Source organism: Diadema antillarum, unplaced genomic scaffold (genome assembly GCF_040938485.1).
Source record: "Diadema antillarum isolate AM-2024a unplaced genomic scaffold, OU_Dant_1.0 scf00000060, whole genome shotgun sequence".
NCBI classification, from domain to species: Eukaryota; Metazoa; Echinodermata; class Echinoidea; order Diadematoida; family Diadematidae; genus Diadema; species Diadema antillarum.
The window spans coordinates 3,545,507-3,573,451 of record NW_027270949.1 but is presented as its reverse complement, the minus strand read 5'-3'; the positions used below and the strand labels follow the sequence as shown (position 1 = coordinate 3,573,451).

At 38.2% G+C, this 27,945-nt stretch overlaps 2 protein-coding genes across 2 annotated transcripts in view; both read right to left on the bottom strand.

The window, feature by feature from the left end:
- Positions 1–14,536, bottom strand: part of LOC139716045 (uncharacterized) — a 38,695-nt gene extending 24,159 nt beyond the window's left edge. Inside the window, exon 1 of the mRNA XM_071627599.1 lies at positions 14,530–14,536. Within this exon, the coding sequence (XP_071483700.1) occupies positions 14,530–14,536 (7 nt within the window). The remainder of the gene's footprint in view (positions 1–14,529) is intronic.
- A 7,416-nt stretch (positions 14,537–21,952) lies between these two features.
- Positions 21,953–24,539, bottom strand: LOC139716044 (G-protein coupled receptor GRL101-like). The gene is made up of 2 exons (XM_071627598.1): positions 24,469–24,539; positions 21,953–23,039 (listed from the first exon to the last, which is right to left on the bottom strand). The coding sequence occupies exons 1-2, from the start codon at positions 24,537–24,539 to the stop codon at positions 21,953–21,955; spliced, it is 1,158 nt and encodes a 385-aa protein (XP_071483699.1).
- Positions 24,540–27,945: the final 3,406 nt, after the last annotated feature.

Below are 27,945 nucleotides of genomic sequence, written 5' to 3'. Positions count from 1 at the left end.
GTCCATTACACTTTTGCACGTCATTCATGGCGATATGTGAAGCATTTTTTCGTGTCTAATTACCTGTAAGCATTACGTAATCGTTTCCGTTCTCATGCGCAGAGGGAACCAATTATTGTTCATCGATCATTCATAGCTCTCATCTGCTTTAATTTTACCTCTTACCTAAGAAACCTTTACAATAGACCGCTTATGTAATGCATTAAAGTTCATGGATGTTTCTCTTCCTATACAGTCTGGAAGAGAACGCTTGTATTCACCTGCCATTTTTTTTTTTCTAATTAGGTAGGGCAAGCCTATCTGGCAAGCTTTGTGGCTGTTAAGGCCTTCTATTGTAAACAAAGCACGACAAGAATTTGAGTGAATTTGAGTGCGGTCTATTGGGTAATTAGAATTATGATCTGAATTGGCATGAAGAAAAGGTTATCAAACGCAGTCTATATTCTGCTTGCTCCTTCCATTATTCACAATTCGCTATCATGAAGGTTATTTCGAAACACGCCAACAAAATGAAAATCAGTGTCACTTAATCATTATTCGCCTTCTCTCTACTCTACATAGCAGTGAAAAGATAATATGCAAATTACTCTAATTTAGTTTTCTCCAAATTAAAAAGAGAGAAGAAAGGGTGATAAAGCGCATTTACTGGCTTTTATAGCCTTGACACTGTGCAGCACGACGTAATCAATAGCTCCTGTATGATGATACAAGATTCCTTGTGTTATACCTGAATACTGCTTGATATTTGGAGAGCTGAGAGAGATTGATTGAACCAAAACAGCAACACCAATCAACAGAAAGGTTATGACTAGAAAGTATTACTTTTCATTACGTTAACCGGATAAAGGTGCATTCTTCCGCTCCTAACAAGCCCTTACTATAGTATTTAAACAAACTGAACCCAATATAATCCACACATATTGTCGTAGTTACACTATGTAGAGGACAAATATTGTTTCGTTCACCATCATTGGGCACTGTCAACCCTGTCTCCTCACAGAATATTTTGTTTATTCACCCCCTCATCAATTTTCTATCGTCCATACAGATAGTTCCATTCTCAGTTTGACATCAATGACTTAATTACTACTGATTTTAGAGGCTGATACACTTGTTTCTGTGAAAGTACATTACAAAATTCACATTAACGTAAGATGATATTTCTCTTCAGTATGGGTCAAATTCTGAGAGAGGAGATTCTCATTTGAAAGTTGTACGCATCTCATCAAGATTATACATTCCTAATCCATCAAATAGATGATGGCAAAGAAACATGCAGGAATGCAGCTTTTAAGAAAATTTCTCTTTGAAGGTAAAGGTCAATTCACAAAGTTGCTCTTAGTCAAACGTAATTGTGCATAGAACAAAAAGGGGTTTTAAAAACCCATGGCAACCATTGTAACGGGATTATCGGATTAAACTAACACTGGATACACTCCTCATCCTACTAAGGTCTGCAGAATTAATTTTCTGCAGTATTTATCATCTAGACGTCATATATGGCAACTTCGAATTTCACTAAAATTAAAATGTCAAAGAATGTTTAGAACTAAAGAAATTCATAAAGTCTGCCTAAATCCGGAGAAAATGTTACAAAATACTGCCAATTCGAAAAAAGTAACGGAATCTGAGGATAGAAACTTGTTTGCATGCTGATACTTTTTCTTCATTCTTTTCAACTAAATATCAACAAGAGTAGTCATATGGTAGAAAGGACTAAATGGTCGGACGACAAGCAGACACAACGTTTGATACAACACTTTGTTTGATGAGATAACGACAAGGTTAGTTAAAGGGATCGTATAGTTTTGGTTGAGACCTAATTTCAGGTTTCTAACTCTTTTTTTTTTGGGGAGGGAAATCATGAAAAAACTTTTATGACATATGAAAGAGCATGTAATTCTATGAGGAATTCAACGTTTATTTGATGAAAATTGGTTTTGAAATGGCTGAGATATCAAAAAAAAGCGATTCTAATGAAGTGTGGGACCCACACTTTATTACGATCGCTTTGTTTTACTTTGTTTTTGGATGTTTCAGTAATTCCAAACCCGATTTTCATCAAAAAATAAACTTTGGATTCCTCTTAAAATGGTATGCTCTGTCCTATATTATAAGTGTTTTCTTGGTATCTCACAAAAAGGTAAAAGCCCAATTCTCATCTCCACCAATACTGTACCAAAGGGCGATACTATCATTCATATTATTATGAATGAATGAACATGAATGAATGAATGGGCAAATGATCGAAGTGATAGCAACGCCCGAAAAAAAAACAACAACAAACAAACAGACAAACAAACATGGATGTGGAAGATTGAATGAAATGAATGTCAGGCTGTTTACAATAATTTGCCGTTTTGCTGCATACGTTTGTGCTGTGCCTGCAAAGTTTTATTGTGTAGTGTGCATAATAAATCCACGACACCGTGGCATAGTGGATAATACTTCTGACGTTCAATCGGAGGACCCGAAGTTCGAATCCCATCCAGTTACGTCCTTCGGCTTGGACAAGATTTTATTATTATCAGTGTTATTGTTGTTATTATTATCATTATTATTATTATCATTATTATTAACTCATTTATTTTTTTTTTTCAACCAAAACCATCCTCTCGACTCAGGTGTATGAATGGGTACCTCGCAACCCTTGGGTAATAATAATGTTAGGGCCCTCTGATAGAACAGTGTTAACTGAAGGGGCTACCCTGGATAACGAGGACTGTCATGACTGTTATAATATCATTATTGCCGGGAATTTGACCACGACTTTGACGGCGCGGTAATATCGCCATTTTTTTCAGAGGGGGTTTTTGTTTGGTTTAAGAAAGAGAGAGAGAGAGAGAAAGAGCATAATTAGGCCTGATGCAAATCTATCATTCATGGTTGTGTTTAATTCAGCTGTAAGTAATTGTGTATTGATAGTTTCAGGGAGCTCATCTAGATCACTATGGGAACAAAATGCATAAGCATTTATTAGTGTCATCTACAAATGATGTATGATGATAATGGCGCAAATACATTAATGTCCATCAAGAAGAGAAGCTGACCCAAGATTGATCCTTGAAGAACCCCACATTTTGTGATGGCTGGCTGGGAACTATAACTGCCTCTATCATATCTATGCTAGTATTGAACAAACTAGGATCTATTAACTAGATATAAGTGTACCCCCCCCCCCCCCTTTATCGATATTTTTGCGTGGGTTGTAAGAGAGGTTTATAAAAACTCCTATGGTATGATGATTACGTTCTTTTTTTAAAAGTGATTCGGTAATTTTGTCAATTATTTCAATGATTACAAAGTCTGTGTTTTCCAAAGCAGTATTGTTCGGGAATTAGCACATCATGCGTTACCGTAGATAACTATTTTCACATAACCAATTTTCAAGTATTTAAGATAATACAGTCTATATGAAACTTAGGAAAAGGAGAGATAGTTTCTTATTGAAGACTGATTTTTACTTTTTGTGAATAGAGTATATATATTTCAATACGTCATTTGTTAAGATAATCAATATACCAGTGTATTGATAGACAATTCAAGAAGTTTCGTCTATTTTCATTTTCCATCTGACGAGATGTCTGGGCAACCTATATTCAGCTGCATTAGGACTACCTGGTCTCCCATGGGGTCCAGTTGTCAGTACTTGAGAATTACGGACCCCACGGGGTTATTCACCCTGCTCTTTGCGATAGATGAACTAAGGCTACGGTCACAACCCCCAAAATCAGCCTGCTCGGCGACCAGTCGGCGAGTTTTTAGCCAATTTCGGTCGGACGCCGACCGGTGACCGACCAGGCACCACTCATTTTTAGGGCATTGGTCGGTCGCCACTGAAATTTTAACACGGAGTTAAAATTGCAGCGGCGACCGACCAGTTTTCACTCGCTGCCCAAAATACGCTCGGTGTCCGAGCGGCAAACGCTTAGACACTGACCTAATCGAGCGGTCGCCGCCGAGCGATATAGGGAACAAAAATAACAGAGACAAAAATGACAAAAGCACAGAAGAAAACCAAGGGAATAGATCGAGCGGTCGCCGTCGAGCAATTTAGGAAATAAAAATAATAGAGACAAAAATGACAAAAGCACAAAAGAAAACCAATGGAATATATCGGGCGGTCGTCGTCGAGCGATTTAGGGACTAAAAACAGAAAAGATAAAATGACAGAAACACTGAAAGAAACCAGGGAATAGAAGAGAATCGAGGACAATATGTGGAAGAAGCAGGGGGAGGAATAGAGGCAAGAAAACCCCACCAACATCTCAGCATCTCAACATCTCGGCAACCAACATGAGGAACATGGAAGACAGGAACAACCACTTTTGGGAAAACGAGATGATTTTTTAGTGTCGATATGTAGACTTAGTAATGATTTGGTTATCTTTATCGAAGGCCTATTGAATGAAGAAGTAATGAATGTCAAGAGATGGGAAAAGGAAAATATGAAATTAGGTAGGAATAGCTAAATATAATGTAAAATATAGAAGCAAACAAAGATATTTTGGAAAATTCTAATCTATTCTAATTTTTGTTCCATCTTAGGTTTTCCTCCCTTTGTTTGAATACATAATTTCTAATTTTCTGTGGTTTCACATAGCTGAGGTTTGGTAGTTGATAAATTAACTCTTAAATCTTTTGTTTCATTAATTAATTATTATTACATCAAAAATCACATAGGTAAATGAATAAACCTAGGTAGCTCGTGAGAAATATCTGGCAGAGACCGGCGGGCGTCCGCCGGTTCGCCTACGGTACACTGGTAGATGACATATCGATCACCCGTCGGTCGCTGAGCGATTTCGTAAAAATCGGCCGGTGGCCGGTGGAAGATCGTCCAGTTGCCAATGGGGCATCGCTCGGTGACTGGTCAGTCTCTGCGCGGAGAAGATCCCCATGTTTCGTAAATTTTTAACCTAAAATCGACCGGTGACCGACGGGAAATCGACAGGGCATCACTCGGGCATCGCTTGAGTTTCATAGCCTGCTCGACATCTCAAAAACTGTTGGGCGGTTTCAAAATTTCAGCGGCGACCGAGCAGGCTACAAATCGGTCGGTCGCCGCTCTGAGTTATGACAGTAGCCTAAGCGGGTTTTTTTTTTCGTCTTGTTTGTTTGTTTTTTCCTTGCGTGGATTCCAACTCTTTCGCACTGCAAGGAACCTTCATGTAATACCTTATCCGAGAGGCAGAGTATTTTGCCTTTTACACCAGGGGAATTAGCCAGCATGATATAATACACAATGTCACTTGGATTCGAACTCGAACCCAAACTCACATCCCAGCCATCTCACTGCCCTTAAGAACCAAGCGTTTGTTGAGTATTCCATAACACATAATTAGGTCCAATACCTACCCTGCACGTTACGATCGTATTCATAAGAATAAAGGCACTGAAGACAGAAACCAAGTGAACCCTGTAACAAAGCTATTGATATTCTAATTTCCCGGAGACACAGGCTTAACGCACATTTTACAATGGCTTGGTAGTGCTTATTTTGTTTCCATTGGCTGCCTTGACACCCTTTAGTAACGATTTGCGAAGGAAGGTTTTTTTTTCCCCTAGAATTTCTGTTCTCGTATTCATCTTGTATTGTGCATTGTGTACGATGAGCAACAGTTGGAAGAATGCCTCATTCAAACCAAGGCATTACATAAGAGTACTTGTTTGTTGGCCACCCGGCTTTTTAGGTCAAACGGCCAATTTAATATCATTATACCGCCGCGTGTGCAGCGTTTCGAAATGAAAATTTCCGAAGACTATATAGTGGTACTCTGTACCAACGGAATAGGGGGCGTGATAATACGGCCAGTAAACAGTGGTAAACGATTGCAAAACGGCTGCGTCCCTCTAAATGCCATAGCCCAGTAGTGGGCAAATGTAAAACTAGAAATATTCACAGGATGAGACTTTCGAGATTTGTCAGTGGCGTTCAACATAGTGAGCGGAAGAAAATTTTCGTGTGCAACTCTCTTGAACAATATTAATGGCTCCTTGTATAATTCGCGAAAGTGTCACGCACTCGAAAATTTCTGGTTCTGCGGTATTCCTCAGGATCGAGCAAGACTATCCACACGCTGTTCTTGATTCTTCTTAATACTTCTGAAAGTTTAGCCTACTCCAGAAATTATATCTTCCCTTTTTTGTTTATTTATCATATGAAAGAGGAGATTTTGTTAATCATGGGTCCCAATTGTGTATCCACGCAGGAATGATAACGTTGCAATAAAAGACTTTAATACCGCTGTGATAAACAGGCACAAATCAGGATCGGAACATTGTCAAGAGGACTTATCTTAAAGGACGTTGGTCTTGCTTTAATTTATATCTGAGCTCAACCTGCTGGCGGGCCAGTTCCGGTCGACCAGACCCAAAGGCTGTATCACTATCTCATTTCCGGAATTAATGTAACCTTTAATCAACTGGATTCGACGTTCTACTGACACGAGAATCCTTAATAACAGTACTATTCAAGAGTCATGGTATTTTTCATTAGCCTGAGTGAAATCTCCATCGCGTTGACACAGATTCAACGCAATGTTACAGAATAATCTTATATACCCACTCACATGATTGTGAAAGGGTCGGACACACGTCGGTACTAGCAGGACCTGAGCAGAGAAGCCAGCTGTACACTATACATACAGTTCAATCCCGTTATAACGAATGCGGTTATAACGACATTCTCGTTGCAACGACGTAAAAATTCAAGTCCCAAAGTAATTACCCATATAACTTTATAATATACATTACTGTTCGACTATAACGATACTTCTATATAAAAGGAAAAAAAAAGTTACTGTCCCGAGGACTTTGTTATAACGAGAGTCGCATCAATCTCATTAGTAGTTTGACCACACTTAATTCATATAAAACCTTTCTCACGTGTGGTGATGTGAAAATGTTCATTCGGAGGAGCTTACAGCAAGATTACCATCGAATGCATTTAGAACAATGCGAAACTTGCTTGACATTTGAAACCGAATATACAGCGAGAAAATACGGTTTTAGCGCATGTCAATATTTGCAAGTTTCTTTAAGCACGTATAGGACACTGCAGACTACAGTACTTGTTGTTAGTATTGTTGTATTTTCATGGTGAATCGTTGCCTTTGTGTGTCATCAGTTTTCCTGTGATGCCGGGACCACATACACAGACATACATGAACAGGTAGGCATTTGACGCAATGTTTAATAGTTGCAACAAATAATATCCTACGCTATTACACTCAAGGTTATGCTGCACTTTACACAAAGTATAAACAATTTTTTTTTCAATATAATTGTGAATAAAAACGCGGAAATTGAATGGCAAGGTTCTTGGCTATTATGTGATGAATGTGAGAGAAAAAAAGTCGATGTCCTGTAAAGTAATAAATAAACATAATACATAGACATATAGCTATAACCGTGCGCCGTGCATGCACAGTTCTGTGATTGGGCCCGAAACAAGAACATAGTTATAGCAACAATAGCAACGATAATTACCAAACAATGATGATGAAATATCATTCAAAACCATCGATAATTGTAACTGCATCTTGATAAAATGATTTAAAATGTTGAAAAATCATGCAAAACCTAATTTGTTTTCATTTCACGTCTATCAAGGTATTAAAGTAGAATTCACATATTAATCATACCACGAAAGTGACTCCCGATGAATAGGCAGACAAATGTCACCCGGCAGACCAGGGGAGTTCTTCCCATCGTACTGGCGTGACAGGATGGTTAAAGAGTACCAGCAACAGTCTTCCCAATCTTGAATCTACTCTAAAAAAACCGATTGTCCGCTTTTATTCAGCAGTCTTGCAGCACTGAAAGATTAGTTTACACCAAGCTCTACTTATCGGGTGGGGAAAAAAAAAACTTTCCAGTTGCCTCTGGGCTGAGCACTTCTTCAATATCTGCCCGCATTCACAGCCCGACAGGTTGCTGTTGTTGGTATGACGTGAAACGCCTTCCCTATTGTGGACGTCGCGATATTTCTCAGCCTTCCTTTAATAGCGGATATTTACATAACAACAGTAGACACACTACCTTCATTTCTAATTACACTCATGCAGTCCCGTGCGCAGGTATTTCCATAAAATGGGAATAGACACTAGTTTGCTCACGTCGGTCTTGAATTATTAGTACAGGAGCCGGTATAGGAGTGTCGGCTGGAGTCAGACAAGAAGCCAACTTAAAAGCTGCACGTCATACGAGCTCGTGAACCTTTACGAAAAAAAAAAAACCCTCCAGCGCAAAGCGAGCGCGGGTTAATGTAATTGGAATATTGAGCGGCGGAACGCGAGACTGAACAAAATTGATGCGTCGAAACACGGTAACCAGTAATGATGAACACATACATGCATGACATCAAATTCTGTCTATGAAACTGGAAATTATGTGGCCAGTGCACTGTAACCATTAAATCTAGTCTAATTCGAAAAAAAAAAAAACTCGTAACATGTATGCTTCGCTCATATAGTAGGGGGCAGAACTCTTCATCTGAACAATTCTATCAAAATTGTAAGTTTTAATCAATTTAGCTTAGCTTGAGTAGTGATGTTTTTTCATTGTCGTAATTACAATGATTGTAAGACCTTTGCATTGAGAAAGACGTACAAAATGAAGGCTGTTAACTGAAGCTTTGTTCACACCTTCCCATCGAACCAGACACAAGGTGGTGGGAAGGTTGCCACCACACACATCCGTTGATACCTTCTACAAATTACAAAGTGCTGCCAGAAGCAACTTTACAACTTAAGAACAGATTTGTTCTCTCTTTTTTTCCTCTGGTCAGTTTTCCTCTGTTTACGTTTATAAAATTCCTATAAAGCGCATTTCAGGCACGTGGTTATAGGGTTAGCAATGGTTAGGTGCTAGCAATATAATATGAATGTATAAGGTAGTAAATGAAGACATTAGTGCAGACCTCTTCGACAAGCAGACTACAGACACATAAAACACCATCTAGAGGTAACAAACGCTACAGGACTGTCGTACTTGACAAATAACTTTTGTATTGACTTTATTGTCACAAGGAAATGAACTCGTCGTTTTCTTTTACCTATGCCAGTAAAAATCAATGACCCGCGCAATATGAATAGGAACATTGTACAACAAGGAACCCGCATATTACAAGCCTTGCTTGTAGTGGGTCCCTCCATTTTTCGTTGAACTTAATTGTTTTAAACTTGCACATACGTTTTATTGCATTAGCGAGCATTATTCAAAAGAATATTAGCAAACTTATGTCACTGCACTGCCTCTTATTTGCATGCTTTGTTAATTTTTATTCTATTGAAATTGAAATAAATTTTGAACTGAATTGAATTCAACATTGACAATTATTAAAACTATTTCATATCAACTCATAAAGCGCAAAACACATCCTGTTAAATGATGACCGTGCATCACAAAACCAACACAAAGTTGTACGAAATTATTTTCCATGAGGACTTAAAACAAGTGAAAAGGGAAAAACTAGTCAATTTTTTTTGTATCTATTCATGTATTTTCTAAAAGAGCAGTTCTTTTTTTGAACACATTTCCAAAGTTTGTGATCATGAAAAGAATGGATTTTTTTTTTTCTAGAGGACTTTGTTTCAGTCTCATGTAGACTTTCTCAGATTTAAATATCCACCAGAAACACATGAAACGCTATTCACTTTGAACTAATACCTTTTGAAAGAATGATGCTCTTGCCTTGGGTGGTACTATCGGTCATTGATAGAATGTACCTAATGGTGTGCAAATCTTCACTTCAGCTTAACAATTCCTTCATAGTGGTCGCCATGGAGATTTATATCCCAATCTTTCTTCCTTTCACTACAGAGATTACATCTGGGTGAAATTACGCACTTGAGTAGACCTATACTTCAAAGCATCTTTTCTCAGTATACACACTTTTCCAGAGTGTGTACTTTCTTGCCATTATGGGTTTGGAAAGTCCATTTACATTGAATGAAATGTCATTTTAAAACATAGAGTCTGCTCTTTCAGGATCCCCCCTGAATAGAATCCATTTCCTCGCGACTTTTCGATGGCTTTGTGATGCAGTGTCTCATATAATGACATTTTATGCGCTGCAAAAGCTTCTGATATTCTTAACAATAATGCACAGTACCTTAAAAGTGTCTTGAGTCTTGAATTAAAGACTTGCTACAATGTTTCATTTCTCGATTTCCAAGGGTAAATCAATCCACGGTTTAGAAGCTGCAGAGGCACTTGTTATGTTTGTTCTAAAAGATGTTGGGATTCGAAAAAGGAAAAAATATGTTTCTTGAAACAGTAGGTGTGTGTTTGTGAGATTTAAGTAAGAATAATCCAGTAATAAACTATATTTGTACCTTTTGTACATTGAAGAGTTTGTTTGCAAAAAACGATAAGTCCATTTTTGAAGATTTTGAAGTACGGGCTCTGTCATAAAGTACAAAATAATACCTTTTTAATGATATATTGGTCACTACATATAAAGGTATATTTTTGACGTTATGGACAAAAGAAGCAAACATTTTCTTATTATTCTCTTTATTTTTCTTCACCTTTAATCGCAAATATCTCCATTTGACAAATATGTACTTATCGGTTTTTGCAAACAAACTCTTCATTTGTAGAAACATAATTGTAATTAAGAGTAAAAATAAACCTCACAAGAAACTTTTCAAATTTATTATAATGATAGTCAGCATAGCTTGACCAATTGTTACGTCATACTAAAGATATAGCCTGAGGAATGTTGATGAGCGATTCGGTGTTCAGTGATATCATGATGTTGCGGTTATCAAAAGAGTTCACAGTGAATAGAAACCGGTTTATGAGATGCCGTTGAAAGGATACTGCCTGCTGGTTATTATCACGGTGTCAGAAGTAATGTGATTGAATTCTTAAGTGAGGAATCTATATTATACTATAGGTTTTCCCGGCCAATTTCGCACTTTTGTCAGTCCATTTGATAAAAGGTTCATTCAACAGATGTTCAATTTAGCGAAAATCCTCGTCACTGCACATTCTGTCATTCAAAATTGCAACTTGTTCGTTCAATTTAGCATTTCGATCAATAAAATTCACACACGTGCCTTTCGAATTCGTAAAACGGGCATTCGAATTGGCAAGTGCTCTTCAGTCATTAAAATTCGCCAGCACTGGCGGAAAGTGGTATTTCAGTCATGCAATTTCGCGTATGGGCAGTCAAATTCCAAACATGTTCATTCAAATTGGCGTAATGTTATTTCTATTTTGAAAAGGTGAGAACCGTGATTTATACGTATTTAAATGTAAGTTTTTGTTTCATCCACACAGTGTTGAGTATACAGTAAAGGTGTCTTTGACTCTAAATAACTCAAGTTTGTTGTAACGCCCATCTTCCGTCATAAACTAAACATGCACCAGTACCATAGGTTCACTTCACTTTCTTATGTCCAGTAATGGCAGCACAACTTAGATACAGGCGTATCTCTCAAGAAGACAGAGAAAGAATCGTAGAAGAATTTGAGGGTAATAACCTTGACAAATTGATGGCTAGAGCTGATTCAAGAACTTTATTACTAATGGTGATTAACGCAATGTAGCACCCACCAAATGAAAATAATTTGATTTGATTTAATTTGATTTATTTCTGTTTAATTCCGTTACATCAGATATGGTTTTATACACGTCATTTATGACAAACAGCATATCGACACATGATTCTTAGTACAATTATACAAGACAAATACAAACAGCTTACAGCTTAGGGAACTTAAACAGAAGGGTCTCCAATATAAGCCGAGGCTTGACGGTATGGAGACTAATGAAACATGCAGATGAAAGAAATAATCACGATGTAAATTGAAACCTCCTTCTCCCAATTAATGTCAAAACATACTTAAAGATCAATGTATCTGTGATTGAAATAATACTATCGAACATTATAAACACATACACATATTTTCAAAGTACTGTTGCAAAGACGATATCAGAATAAAGAATGAATACGAACATATGAAATGTTATGACGCTTGCAAACAATACCTACTGATGAATGAAAATGGAAAATAAAAGCATAAACGTGTCTGCTATAATTGACTGCAGTAAATGCGAAATTGGATGCCCAAGAATGAATTCGAAAGAACGAGAGCAGCGTATACGTGATCACATGACTACATCATGCTAGATTCATTCAGTCATTCATTCATTCATTTTATTTCCACAAGGTCACTTCTTCAACAAGTCCGTGCATCTTGATAGAAAACAGTTACATCACGTAATACAAAAACATCATAATACACAAAATCATACTGAAGAAGAGGAAGAAGAAGAAGAAGAAAAACCACACTTAAGCTTACAGGCTACATAATTACATTATATATTCCCAACTCCCCCCCCCTCCCCCCCCCCCCCCCGCTGACACAAAATCTATACATCTTTGGACTTTCACATAAGAATAAACAAACAAATATACACTAAACACATAACTCCATCACTGAAAGAGTCTCGTTAATCAAAAACTATATATTCAATTTAAATCTAGTGAAGGACATTTCTTTCAGATTCCTAGGCAATCGATTCCATTGAATGAACGATTTACGAAATGGTGCTTGTCTTATGAATATGAATGAAAAGATTATACAATTGAAATACCGAACATGCCATCTAGGCTAAATTGTGTTAAATTGAATGCAGTAATTAGGAATTGGACTGAAAAAAGTGCGAAATTTGCCGGGAAAACCTATAGATTAGCCAACTTAGCCTATGCAATTAGGACAAACACACAGTTATTCACAATCTTTGAAAAAAAGAAGACAACAACAACACACAAACAGACTCATACTCTAGTAGAATGGTAATCGTGTTTTTCTTTCATAATGTTAACGTCTATTATCATATTAATCATATCGATGATATATCAACATGATAAAAAACATACACATTATTTTGTTTTGACACAAGTCAAATTATTGTGTATTTTCTGTACATGCTTTTGATATTCAAGTTATTGAAAACGAAATGAATTTCCTTAGATACCGGTACTTAGAGAATTGATAGAATTAAATTGACATCTTTTCCATAATCTTATTTCGATGATAAAAGTCATGAATATGTTTTTTTTTTTTTTTTGGTATCTAGCGGTGTTAATTATTTTTGAACTATTCTGTATGAATCCCTTCCTGCAAGCCATTATTGCTTTATGTTTTTGAAAGAAATTGGGCCAACACAAATTACTCGTACAAGGACCCCCTACACTTCATTTGACATAATCATTGTGTTTTGTTGATCTGTTGTCATCCTATTAAAGACAAGGGCCCGTATTCTACTGTAGACCAAGGTTTAAACACATTTTAGACTCACCTATGGCTTAGCTAGACCCGAGGTTTAATTTTGTATTCTGCTAGCTAGGTTTAGTTAAAGCCAAGTCTATTTCGGGTTTAAATTAAACCCGAAATAGTCTTGGGTCAAGCCACCATGGTGCCCTCTATGGAAGAAGTAATTCTCCCTCTCTGAGTACTTTTCTCTCCACAAATCCACTTCAATTTATTATTGGCAGTGTATCAGCCACATGAGCGTGACTTTCTTGGATTTGGAATAGTTTTTACGGGTATTTATGTCGAATAAGGGCATGCTGTACTTTTGCTTGCGACGACTCGTGAAGCACTGTACATTACTGTACAGTTTGTGTACGTGTGCGACGCACATCACAGGATACATGGTAAGCGTCCTATAGCATAGCGCTATATTCCTACCTGGCTAGCTAGCTTTGAATGCTCAGTTACCAGCAGTCATCGCGCCGCGCCGGCCGGCGGCACGGATGCTGTGTGCGCTGGATGGGACATGGCTTTTTAGGTCGATTGAATCGTGAATAATTCGGAATGGATTGGCGATTGATCAAACCAGGACTTTGAGGTAGGAAATTGAATAAAAGCTTTACTCTTCAGATTGTCAGTTAATAAAAATGGAAACCATTCTAAAATTTAGAAATGGATCTAGGCCTATATCAACCCTGTCTCGATATCATAATTAGACTAGAAGTAGATTTTACCTACCGACGGGACCGTACCACACTAACATAACTTTTGATAGATCTAACGTTAGTCCTAACGTTACAATAATGTACTCTAGCTATTCGAATAGGTTCTACTAACGTTAGTAGGACCCTACTCCTAACGCCGTTAGTAGTAACGTTTAATAGTCCTACGATCTAGGTTCTCGATCTAACAATGTTAGTCTATCTATGCCAAATCGACCTCATCTGCAGGCTCTACCCTCTAGTCCGTACATTGAGTTCTTGGTCTAGTCTTCAGGTTATTTTCATCGTAAAGTCTAGACTAACGTATTAGTACATGTAATACTAGGTAGTAGTAGTAGTATTTCTAACATTTAGATCTCGAGTCTCTTCTAACTTGTTAAGTGTACAAGTACCGTGGATCTGGTACGTAGTAGGCGTATCTTGTGTGTACACGCGTGTGGCCGGCAAGCTAGCTGCAGTGTATCCAGCCAGCCACTCGTTTTGTGCCATTTAGGCCATTGATCTGTGTGCTGGTACCCTGTCCCTGGCCTTACCAGTCATCGTTTAGACTCGATTTAAACTCGAAATAAACCTCCTCCTGGGTAGGTTTAATTTAAACCCAATTTAGACCACAGCTGGACTTAGTAGGTAATAAGAATACAAATTAAACCTGGGCTCTGTTTCATAAAGCTGTTCGTAAAGTTACGAACAACTTACGAGCGACTGGTGATCAGTTCTGATGTGCTATACTTATCAGAATTTCCATAATTCAGCAAAGAACTGATCACCAGTCACTCGTAAGTTGTTCGTAACTCTACGAGCAGCTTTATGAAACACCCCCCTGGGTTTAAACCTGGGTCTAAACTGGTGGTTTAAACCCAGGTTTAAACCCCCAAAACCCACTTTAGACCCAAGCGTGGATTTAAACTCTGGTCTAAGTTTTTAGCAGAATACGGACCAAGATGTCTACCCACCTATTGACCGATTCTGTGACGCGCTATGTGTATTTTTGGCACTGGGCGCAGCCATAGTGGGTGTCTCAGCCGACCCCCCCCCCCCCTTCCCACTCCCCAACCCTCTCCCTACATTAGCACGCGCGCAGAATGAAAAACTGCTTTAGCCAATGGGCGTCTCGTACTGAGTGCGCGAATGCTTGCTTAGTGCGCGAACCTTTGTTACAAGTGCGCGATAAACATGTTGCCCGGGGTGGGGGAGAGCAGGGGGGGTCGGCTGAGACACCCACTATGGCTGCGCCCAGTGCCATGAAATGTCTGCTGCCCTCAACGTACCCGAATCGGTCAATAAGGGCCTCTTGGCCAAGGGAAATTAACGACTGGCTTAAAATGTTCGATTGTAATTAGGGAATGGCCTCCAATGAAAGCAGGGCCAGCGATAAAGACGCTACACACTGGATAACTACAGTGTATAAAGGAACTCCTATTACCCCTGTCTGGGATGCCATAAGTCTTCACTAAGTACGTTTTGGAATTTACCAGAAGAGGAAGTAATCTTCAATCTCAGATATTTCTTACACTTCCGTTCAGCCTACAGGGCTTCCCTTCCCTCTTGCATGTCTTGATTGCCATGTTTTACTTCACTTTGTTACAGTGATATGCATTATTAAGACTATTCATATGACCTAAACCCCTGAAATATTTTACTAACTGTACGGCAAAGGAAGTATGAAGCGTTGTAGCCTTTTAAAGTGTGTCTTATGTTCACATTTTGTCTATTCATATTCACCGCACGCTTATGGAAGGCATAGTGATCATCAAGATAACGGATTAGAGAACATTCAAAATCGACACCGTTGAAATTCACCCTCTGTACCGAATGGTATGATTTTCTGTTTTCTTGATGATTTGCTGGAGACAATCAGATCGTATTATTCTTCAATGCTGACGTCCAGTGACGCAAAATTTACATTTAGGGTTCTTCCATACCGTTCAACACCTTGGCCGAAAAGGGTGTTTAAATTTAGTCGATCGAATATTATGTAAATCTTAAATACGAGAGTGCTTGTGTATACAGACATCGACAATGTTATGCAGGGTGGACCAGTTCGCGGTTGTTTTATCATTTAGTTTGAATGAAAAAATAGATTCGAATATTGGATGGAATTGGAATTAAAGTTAACTTCGTTTTGTTTTGCAGAAAACTAAAAGAGACAGGAAAAATATGATGAGGAGGAGAAGGAAGAGAAGGAAAATAAGAAGAAGAGGAGGAAGAAGAAGAAGAAGAAGAGAGGAAAAGAAGAGAGAGACACAAGAGATAGAAAAGCACCTCCCGCTGCCAACTGTGGTAGAACATGACTATTAAAAGAGTCAATACAACATGTACAATAATGTTCACGTCTGAGTGTGTCTTGAAAAAGCTGTGGACTTTTTCATTCCACGAGGAGCAGCAGAGCAGATTTTGACTTCTTTACCATAGTGACCGCAAGTACACCATTTCTGCGACACACGAATAAATATGTGCATCATCTAGAATGGTGCATTACCGACACATGGTAAATTTACTGAATGCATGGCTACACTTGATAATAGCAATGATGACAGTTGTAAATGTATGTACGAATATAATCCCATTGTATGTAAGTGTATATTTTTGTTGTTTAAATGTCACCAGTGAAAATCAAATTTCTGTCTCAATGAATGAGCAGAAAATAAATAGTCAAATCATATCACATCGTATCATACCATGTTATAATCATAAAAGATATCTTGCAAAATATTGCTACAATAGGGAGATTGGCATGGTTACAGTTGCCATCGTCAGCTATTTCATTTCATTTCATTTCATTTCATTTATTTCCACAACTTGCACAGCTATCATGGTCGTTATCAGTATCTGAAGAGAAAACATAAATCAGAGCAAGGCTCTAGACCAATTAATGAGATTATTTCATAGTCCTATCATAGGACACACCTCATCTCCTGAACACCGTTTTTTCTGTCAGTTCATTACTAGAGCTAAATAATTTATTATTTCCATGGCCATTATGTTGGATAATTGGGGCTACCATCAGGGAACGGTAGCTTGAATTATTATGCATAAATATTTATGATCTAATCAAGACATATAGAAATCTGTCCTCAGAAAATGTCAAACCCTGAATATTCTATACAGTCGCTCGACATAACAGCGTAACAGCCATTTCACAATGTGGATCTTCCTCAAAACAAGAAAAAAAAAACAATGATAATAACAATAATTCACATTTATAAAGCACTTACTAATTATCAGTAATTCTCATTGCGCTTGACATACAATCAATCATGTCACAATTTAATATTATGTCAATCATTAATACTTGAACAGGTAAGTTTTCAGTGCACAAAAAAAAAAAACAAAAAACCCCCTTAAAATCCACTTTCTGAATGGATACAGTGAGTGAAGGAGAAAGAAAGTGGTGCATCGTAATATATTTGGTTTCAGTTTTGTTTTTGATGATATCATCACACCAGCACGACGTGGACAACTTACTGATATATATATGTGTGTGTGTGTGTGTGTGTGTGTATGTGGGTGTGTATGTGGGTGTGTGTGTATGTATATGCAAAATTTGATAAGGTGGTAGAGTGAACCCCTGGTTCATACAATTACTAACATGTTTATCAGTAAATATTTCTATCTATTATGGAACGCATACTATTTCTAGCTGTTATACAATACTTATATAGATTCTTCCAAGTGCCACTGCTCGTCCGATGGAAATCACTGAAAAGTATCATTGCACGCTTTTGCAGCTGAGTTATTCCTCACGTGATTTTTTTCTAACAGAGTTTTAAAATAACGCAATTTCACGTCATCCAAACATATTGAATTAAATGGTGCCATGAAAGGCTTCCTAGCTCATGGTGTTATGACACCACTATTATAATATTATGTGGTGGGAATGTGTATAATTATACATTGCACCTTCGAAGCGCGTATTTATTACTCCAAGTAGGATTGACTTCAATATATCGCTTCCTTGTATAACATTTGCCTTTCTTGAGAAATAGTTGTCATTCTTTTTTTTTCTTTCTTTCTTTTTTTACTGAGTGTAAGCCTTGGCTTGGACCACACTTGTTACTGTTCGGGGTACGTGCTGCGTGATTATTTAATGGAACAAAATTGTGCATTCGGTGAAAGATAAGACGCATCAAATCACTATGGGACCATGAGAACATCACTATCTCATTCACGCCTAGCATAATAAAAGTCAAACTCGACAAACATAATGGACATACTTTAAAGTGTTGAACAGTTTGCGAAGAGATTTCTCTTATCCTGGACGGGAGGAAACGGGGAGGGGGCACTTTTTTTGCACAAGATACTGTATAGGAATACATAGGGTATGGCCACTCCCCCCCCCCCCCCCCCCCCTCATTATCATCATTTTTCTTTTTTACTCCGGAAGTGGCACCAGTAAGTTGCGCTGAAGACCTTTTTTGTGTGTTTTGTATGTGTGTATGTGTGTTTGTTGGTTTTGTTGTTGTTGTTGTTGTTGCTTTTTTTTTTTTTTTTTGCTTGATGAAACCCAGAAGTGGCCGCCAAAAAAATGGCACCGGCGATGTTATCATGTTGCAAGTACTGTTTAGTGATAATTGGTAGGTCAGTTAACCGTACAAATTGAATAAACGTACAAGTGCAGAAGAATTCGTTGACAGTATGTTTACCACAGTCTTTTTTAGAAATTCAAAAAGAAAATCAGTCTTCAACCATCGACCATCTACTACGACTTTTCGCTCACGATAAAACCCTAGTCCTAGACGACAATGGAAGACGCCATCTGGTGTCAGAATTCGCGACAATGTCATGACACCATTATGAAGAGGGTGGACTGTTAACGAATCAGATCCATTGTATTCCTTACATTGTGGGGGTATTTGGTATCCCAGACCACGAACAAGAACGCGGTCTCCTTTGGTTTGTAATGCAATCCGCTTACTTAAGATAATTGTCCTTAGTGTGCTAAAGCTGTAGTTGGAATTCGTTGTCTCTGCGTGTTTATAAAGGCAGCTGGCAAGGATAAGATTACTTTAATGCTCCAGGACCATTCATACAAAATCAGTGGCGTCTTAAGGTTAAAATTCCAATGGGGCTAATAGTTTATGGTGCCACTACATTGCATTTGCGGGCATTCACTTATATCGTAGATTAAATCACAGTCAAGAGCTTAGCCTCCACTTACCAGTTGTTTTTCAAGATTATCGTATAATAAGCAAATGCTGTCTCCTTCAATCGTCTCTTGTTTTCACACTAACGGCTGGCAAGAAGAGACTACCACTTCTGGTCAGTCATGCAGAACGTTCAGAAGTCAATAAAAGAGATGCAACCCCCGGATGGTCGGGCGGAATTCTCCCTGGTGGTCGCCATGAGTGGACGTGTATCACAAACGCTCTCCAAAAACCATGATCATTGACCATCACGATGACCCACACCAATACACACAACACCCAACATCTTATCTCAAACACACACCACCCAACGCTATTATCAAGTATTATAAGACCTTGCCCCCGTTATTAACGCAACACACCACCATAACGCAAACTTACATACACAGACACCCACAGCAACCACAACCCAGCATTGCACTTCATTTATCTCAAACACACGCTGCAACCTCCTATCCTGAATCCAAGCAACGGCCCCCGTTTGTTTGTTTTATTCTGAGGGCATAGAAGGACATCATTCGAGCCTAATGGACTCCAGCTTGCATGCATTCAATTTTTTGTTTTTGTGCTATGTCGGACAAGCCTGGAAAAGCCTCTCTCTGCAAAGGGACCACCTTTGTATAATGAGAATTAAGCAATAGAATACGATTCATTATTCATTACCTTAATTTTCAACAATCTTGACTGACATCTTAACGAACATTTTCATCGAAGGGACCACCTTTGTATAATGAGAATAAGCCATGAAATACGATTCCATTATGTCAGCGGTTAGAACATTATCTTAACTTTCAATCTTAATCATTCATTATCTTAAATTTCAACAATCTTAACTGACATCTTAACGAACATTTTCATCTGGACAGTATTTAAAGATTTAAAGATTTAAGATTTAAAGATTTAATCTTAATTATTCATTATCTTAATTTTCAACAATCTTAACTGACATCTTAACGAACATTTTCATCTGGACAGTATTTAAAGACAATAATATGATTACAAGCAATTGTGATAGTAGTAATTGCATGTATTTACGTGTGTATGCATATGTGCATTAAACTGTACAAATAGATTATTATATAAGTGGTCAACGATTGTATTTGACTAAATATTTGTCGTTGTCACAGTGTCATAACTATGTTCTCAGTGAAAAAGAAACCACATTTCTGTCTTCATAAATATAAAGACAATAAATACTCATAGTATCATCTTTATTATACGATAGTACAAGTCTTCGTGATCATGACAATACAACTTCGTTTTACACACACACACACACACACACATACACACACACACACGCACACAAGTTGATTTATTCACATGTGCACATTTATGGTGCACATTTATCTAAGCAGTCGAAAAGAAGAAATTCTGTTACATAATATCCAATACAGCTTCGTTTCAAACAACACAAAAATAATTATTTATCCAGGCAGAAAGTGCTTTGCAAATTGAACAAAGCACTGGAAAATATAAATTCTGTCACATAATTGTAAGGAATGCTTGAGTTGATCCAATTAATGTCAATTCACATTGCCGATTTACTCAAAATCTTAAGTTATACCCACAAATTAGAAATCAAAGTACAATATCACAGTACGGCAATAGACTTTTCCATAATATCAAGAAGAACATGCATGTAATTGAAACGACCGACTCATCTTTTTGATGATTAGTTATTAAACATTACTTTCAATGTAATTGCCGACAAAATCAGCATTAAAGTGTAAAGAAGTAGTATTGAAGAAAATTGAAGAAAATGCACACCTCAACCTTCACCCCTCTGATTATTTTCTTGCTTAGATGAGCATTGTAAATTTAGTTGACATGTTCCACTAAATGACATATTATTATCTTTTTTCATCTTATAGTGCAACGACTTACAGTCAAATCCATGACCACACACAATACACAGTTATCAAGCTATTGTTGTTTTTTTTCACTTGTGACGTACCACTGACATTTCACATCTACGACCAAAAAATCACGAGAAATTGCTCGTGTAAACACGCAGCTGCTATACAACTCCATGATGTAATGCACTTTAAACATCTCTTGCGCATTTTGAGAGAAATGACCTTGCTGTACAATTCAAAGCTTGAACATCAAAACACATCAAAATGCGTATGCTTTTCACTCTGTACTGCCAAATAACTGTGACAGCGTAAAGATATACCTGTAGTATGCATTGTGCAACAATTTTTACAGATCTTCTAGGAATGTGCTAAAAAGCAAATTTTTTAACCTTTATGCCTATGTTTCTAGCAACTTAGATCATAATTGGTACGCTACTGCTTTTGGAAAGATGATGTGTGGATAAGAGGATAATTCTACCTGGCGTGTATATCACAATTTGACAAAATCAAGAGAAAAACAAATCGCAACTTCGTTCTCCTTCCAACTCTCGTCACCTTACATGCAGAGCGGTGCTTGATACCATCCAAATAACACTGCATGTTTTGATGCTCCTATAAAGTTTACAAACTATAACATAGCTAGATTTTTCTTTCAAGTGTACATAATCAACAGTTAGCATCATACATACATATTAGATACTAATTTTAATATCTTGATTTCTCATTTGTGATTGTTTTACGTAGTCCTATTCATCTGTTTCATATTCATCTTATTTGCTCTTTTTTCACTTTTTTTTATTTTAGTTATTCTTTAACGGAACTTTCACTCCACGTAAGACGTTAGTTGGGACTGACTGAAAACCAGTTCCCACCAAGAAGTCATAAATTTTCTCCACTTTCTCCATTCGTAAAAGACATGACAGAAATAGAAGTAGAATGCGGTAAATTATTTTTTACAGCCTGGTTTTTCCTTTCAATTTCTGTTTACGGGTCGTGGCGTCCACGATTGTGTACAGGTAAGGGTTAATTGATGAGTTAATAGGTAGGACAAAGACCACTAGCCAGGCGTAGACGTCCGAGCTGAGTGTGACGATGTTACTCTGGACTAGTATTCCTAGAATGATGATGGGCATCCAGCAAAAGAAGTCCGTACCGACCAAGAGTGACATTTTAGCAGCCATCTTGATTTCAGCTCCTTCACTGTCTTTGCGTCCCGCCTTGTTCCTGGTAACCCGCACCCAGATAAAGATGATGATGTAGGCGATGAGTACGACGGAGAAACAAAAGAAGTTGACTCCAAGGAACAGGACGATGGAAAACAGCCAAGTTGACTCCGATGCCGCCGCAACAGTCTTATGGAGCACAAAACCAATCTCTGTGAGTGTGTTTTCATCAACCACAGATATGAGTCCAGAATTCTTGCGAATCAATGGCAGGCCTACACACACGTCGCTCAGTCCATAAGCGTCGGGGTTGAGATAATTCAGTACAGCAGCAAAGATGCTAAGGAGGAGGGCTAATCCCCAGGTCGCTCCTACTACCACGTGAGCTGATTTGACACTAAGGCGACGTTCACTGAATGGAAAGAGAACGGCAATTACTCGATCGAGGCTGATGATGGTAATCAAGAAAACCGACGTCTCGCTGCTGAGTACAGAGATGAAGCCCGCCGCCTGACAAATGCTGCTGGTTCGCCACTCTTCGGCCCTCCCCTCCCAGAAGTAGGAATCCGAAATGACGATGTCCATAATTGCTAGGATCAGGAGATAGATTCCCATCAGGAAGTCAGAGATGGCAAGATTCAAAATTAGAATAGACTGGACTTTAGCCGTATCTCTTGAAACCTTGGCCAACAGTCGCTGGATTATTACGTAGGAGTTTCCGATAAGTGCGCTGATTCCAAGAATCCAGATGAAGATTTTAGTGGGAAGATCCTGCAGAAAAGTCAGTCTGCAGGTGAAGAGCGGGTGGGCTGGTAGACGGAGAGTGCACACAGCTTTCTCTGGAGCTACGCAACATATGCGTGGGTCGAAGGCGTAACTGAAAATAAATCGTAATGTAATGTCAAGCACAAATCATTAATATCTCGACAGCCATGTATGAACATTAAAAAACCCAACTGAGGCTGCAGGTAACAGGAACATCCGACCAAGTCATGTGTCTGACGTGTAACCAAATATTGCTGTAAGCATAAGTTAAAACTATCATATAGCCAGAAGAACAATTGAAACCATAAATGTACACAGGATACTTTGCTGAGTGAAGGGGGCAAGAATACGTTCGATATTCAGATATTCGGGATGAACACGCCAACAATAGTTATGGGAGTGCAGCGACCGAGCGGGTGAGGGTGTGGTACCGGGTATATCCCCCCCCCCCCCGTCACACCCAAGGGAACTTTCGCATTTTTAGAATTGAAATTCAACAATATTTTGAAAGTTGTTAATCCCCCAAATCAGATGAATTAGTATATGGCGGGGGGGGGGGGGTACTAAATCATGGTATCCTTTACCTCTTGTTTTACGTGTGCGTCTTACAGTTTGTACTTGTGTACTAATATGGCACTATGGAAGTGGACCGAACTTTGGGAGGGTGTCGACGGGGTATAGATCCTCCCATAATAGGGAGCATTTGCATTCTTGCAAATATCGGGTGCTAAATGTTGGAAACCTTTTCGTGATATTAGAGCTACGAAAATAAAGATGACGGAGAGAAAATGCGTATGGCTAAATCCCGGTTTATGTTATCTCTTGTGTAGTGAGTGCCTCACTGTATCACTATTAGTCTCCGAAAGTCGACCGAAATGGGGAGCGGGTGAGAGGGGAATATCCTCTTCCCACTTGGCTGAATGCATCATGTATGTCTTAATAGTAGGATCCGTTATCTCTTTACCTCTTTTCCATCTTCCTCCAGCTCCTGCCTCCCTCCCCCTTCCCCCTGGCCACCCCCACCCCCTGCCAGTGCCTGCGTATGACCATGATGAGAACTTATAGCGCTAACTAATCAATGGTGACAAAATGTGCTGTCTCTAATCAAAGCAGAACCGATAACAAACAAAACGGAATCTAGATGAAATCAATTAAAGGTTTATTATACAACACTGTGATCATTCAAACTCGCTGAAACCGACTGCTGGAAAGAATACGGGTGACTCACAATGTGCTCAAAATATGTTCACATATTGGCTATGTGAAAACGCTCGATTTTAACGGTGTAAAGATGATTTTACACCCTTATTTTGTGTTTTTTTTTAAACAAAGTGTTTACATGACAATGTGCTGCTTCACATTGAAATGTGATGTTTCACAATGTGATCACATTGTTAAAACACTCAAATTTAACAGCGTGAAGAGATTTCACACTGTGTTCACAATGTGTTTATTTAACATTGCGTTTCACACTTTGGGACACTATGTTCTTCCAAGCAAGGAAATGCAAAGTTGTATAAAAAAAGAGAGAAAAATCTTACATCGCGTTCAAGTTGTCCAAACCGTCAAATATATCAGGATAGATTGAGAGTGGCGAAGGTGGTCGTATCATGAAGTAACTATGTGAGAAAAAAAAATACAACACGATAGGAAATGCTGTTTTATCCGTTATTCAAATGGTATTGTGTGTTTGTGTCGATAAAATGTGGTGGAATGGAGGGCTGTTCAAGATAAACCAGCATAAAAGCTTTCTTATCATTAATGTTCTGTGATCGCTGTGAATTTTTATCACTCAATATTATACTAACGGTATACAAGTGTAAATATATGTAAAGTTCGTTTGTTTCATTTCCATCTGAGAAGAGAACTGGATATAGTCTACACATTCAGCGGCTACACTAGCTGAGTCTTCCATGGGGTGCAGTGTGAGTTGGATGTGAGGTGGGACCACTTCGCCTGTTTATCACTATGCTCTTTAGGATGAATGAATAAAGCGTGTCCTTTTGAGATGTGACTCTACCCCACACTGGACCTCCATTTCACGTCTGTCAGGAGAGAAATTTATCTTTGATTTTGCCAGTGAAGTGAAATCGAATTTGTTTGAGTTTGCAAAAGATTTAGAGCTTTAAAGTTGTCCTAGAAAGCCACTAGGTCAAACTGCAAGAGATTGATTGTCTGGAAATTTATATTAAATGAGACAAAGTAAAAGTTAAAGAATAAACTGGCATAGCAACAGCATGTCTAGATCAGTCAAAGTCAGACAGGGCAGTCCCATGAAATGAGACAAAGCAAAAGTTAAAGAAATAGCATGGCAACAGCATCCCCGGTTTGTAATATTATGTATTAACTCAGACTATAGAAATTGAGTGAATAGAGGTGTTATGTAATAGCTCCCATCCAGGTGGTGGCTAGGAATGTTCTCTAGCTCAGTCGAGACTCAGCTATGTCAGTGTCACTAGGGTGTTGGTTGTAGTTTATTGTTCATAAGTTCATGAGTAAAGATGTTATGTAACAGCAGTCTAGACGATGGCTAGACATATTGTGTAGAGTTTCAATAGGGCTATATTTAAGCATGATGATTGGATGATTTCTTTAGTGTAGGAAAGGCATGAAAAGGTAAGTGTATCGGAGTGTAATGTAATGTAACGGGTGGTGTTACATTTGGAATATTATTATGAAGCAGAAATGAAGGAGCTCAGGTACAGTTGTGGTACATTTCATCGATGCAAAGTGTTTATTCCCAATCGTTCAGAAATATCATGATGAAGTTCAATGACAAGTTAAATGACGAGTATGTACATCAGAGTAAAATATAGAAGTACCAAGATGCAGGAGAGAGAGCAATATCAAGTAGAGGTTGACTCTCTGATGTCGAAATCATGATCTCTCTTGGGGCCTTGGAAAGAACACCAAACTTGGAAATGTTCAATGGGTGATGGGTGAGAATTTTGGTAAGACAACCAATCAAAAAGGGATAACTAAAAAGAGTGACCAAAGGGGTTGTCCTAAGGGGTGATGTTTGACCAATCAAAAGAGGGGGATTCTTTTGTGGAGGAGGAAGTATTATAAGATAAGGGGCAGACAAAGAGTCTGGTGGTTCACAAGGTGTGTGTATATAATCTTTGGGTAATTAAACCAGGGACAAAGAAGAGTTGTTACAAGGGTGATTGAATGACTCCTTGATGTAAACATCAAGCAAGGGTAATTAAAGACAGGAAATTAATAGTAAATAATCTTGGTGTTATATTCTGAGGTGAGTTTACAAAAACAAGGGAATTTAAGTTGAGTTGTTAATGAACAGGAAGTTATCCCAAAATATCCTAAATATACATTACATCCCCTTTTGTTAGGAAACAAGGCTCGGGGGGGGGGGGGGGGTCAAAATATTACGAACAAATCAGAACATAGAGAGGTTTCTGGAATTTCCAGAATCTGAATGTTGAAAAACAAAATGATAGATATTATAAATAAAAACAAATGAATGGTAGGTAGTGGAACTCAAATCATTACTGTCCCACTATCACTTTCACACATTCACTCTCACACATTTAAATAACATAATGGTGATCTATTTACAATGAGATACAGTGAATAAAGTAACCAAAACTAATGCAATATTCTTCAACATAATTATCCTAAAATGGTCAATTTCTTCAACCATAAAAATAACAACTGAGCAATGACTATAATTTATAACTTCAATATGCTCAATTATCAAACAAGGAAAATTAAATCAGCACAAAATATGCATGAATAGGAATTCATGATTAAAAGAGCAAATCAGGAAATATCAGCGAAAATTAATACTACAAGTATATCAAATCATAATCAAGAATTTGAGTCATTCTCGCAGACGCTAATTTCCAAGCATCTAATTGAGTATCAGCGGAGAGGTAACGAGTGCGCTCGAGGTATGAGAGCTATCTGTGCGGCCTATTAGGAATTATCACTTCAGTGAAGGATGTACACAGAAGAATATGACTCTCAAACCTCACTCGATAAGAAAGTAAATTTCTCCAAATTGATAACAATAGAAGTAAGCGAAAGAACAGACACTTTCAAGTCTGTTTATTAAAAACGAGTTTAAACTCAAATTTCTCCAATCAGTGTCAAGACAATTAATTTGATACAATAATATAACATGCAATTACACAGCCTTGAAAAGGGATTCCAAAGCTTATATTCTCATTATTTTGGCAATGAGATTAATAATGTGAAAGTTACGTATATTACTTCAGCAACAAATACAACAAATCATAAAATGACAAAGAAATATATCATATACAGCTTTAGACTTATAAAGCTTATCAAGAAAATTATGTGTATAATCGTTTCATATATTTCTTTGGTGTTCCCGTGACAGGAATGATTCTTTCAATCAGAATTTGTCTTATCAAGTTACTTGTGTCTGTATACAGTCCTATGTTCCACCAAAATCTAACCTCTTTGGGGTTATTACCGTCAGTCGGAGTCCTAATGAATGAAGTCAGTACTTGCAATTGCCCGTTCTTAAATCGTCCTCGGTGTAGGGTTATGTCATTGTCAGAAGGGGCAGTTGTTAGAAGGTCAAATTGTCGTTCAAGGTCAGTTTGTCGTAGGGGGGTTGGGGCGGCTATTCCGTTGTTAGGGGTGATGGATGTCACATAGTCAGATGTTTGGATTGGGTCTGTCGTCTGAAAGCACATGATGTGATCAGCAGTGCATTCAGGAGGGGTGTGGTCATGCTCATCAATAAAATTTACTGATGGTTTGTCAGAGGTCTCACCGTCTCCAGGGGTCACTGTCTTTCCAAGTGCCTCTTTCAGTCGCTGGAGGTGGGTGATGGGTTTCCTCTCATCCGATGCTTTCATGAAACAGGGTTTCAACCTGTTGTAGTTAAAGACATCTCGCAGAATTTCACCTTTGAGAGTGGAGAGAATGAAGTGGGTTCTATCGAGCACTTCATGCACAACTAAAGGTCCGACCCAAGCAGCTGCAATCTTTCTCGAGTTTGCAGTGAGGGAGGAAGAAGTTGGCTT

Bases quoted from the DNA above. Each gene is read 5' to 3' on its own strand.
- LOC139716044 (XM_071627598.1), bottom strand. From the start codon at position 24,539: ATGATACGACCACCTTCGCCACTCTCAATCTATCCTGATATATTTGAC. The intron at 23,040-24,468 runs GTAAGATTTTTC...ATTTATTTTCAG, and splicing joins TTGGACAACTTGAACGCGAT to TTACGCCTTCGACCCACGCA.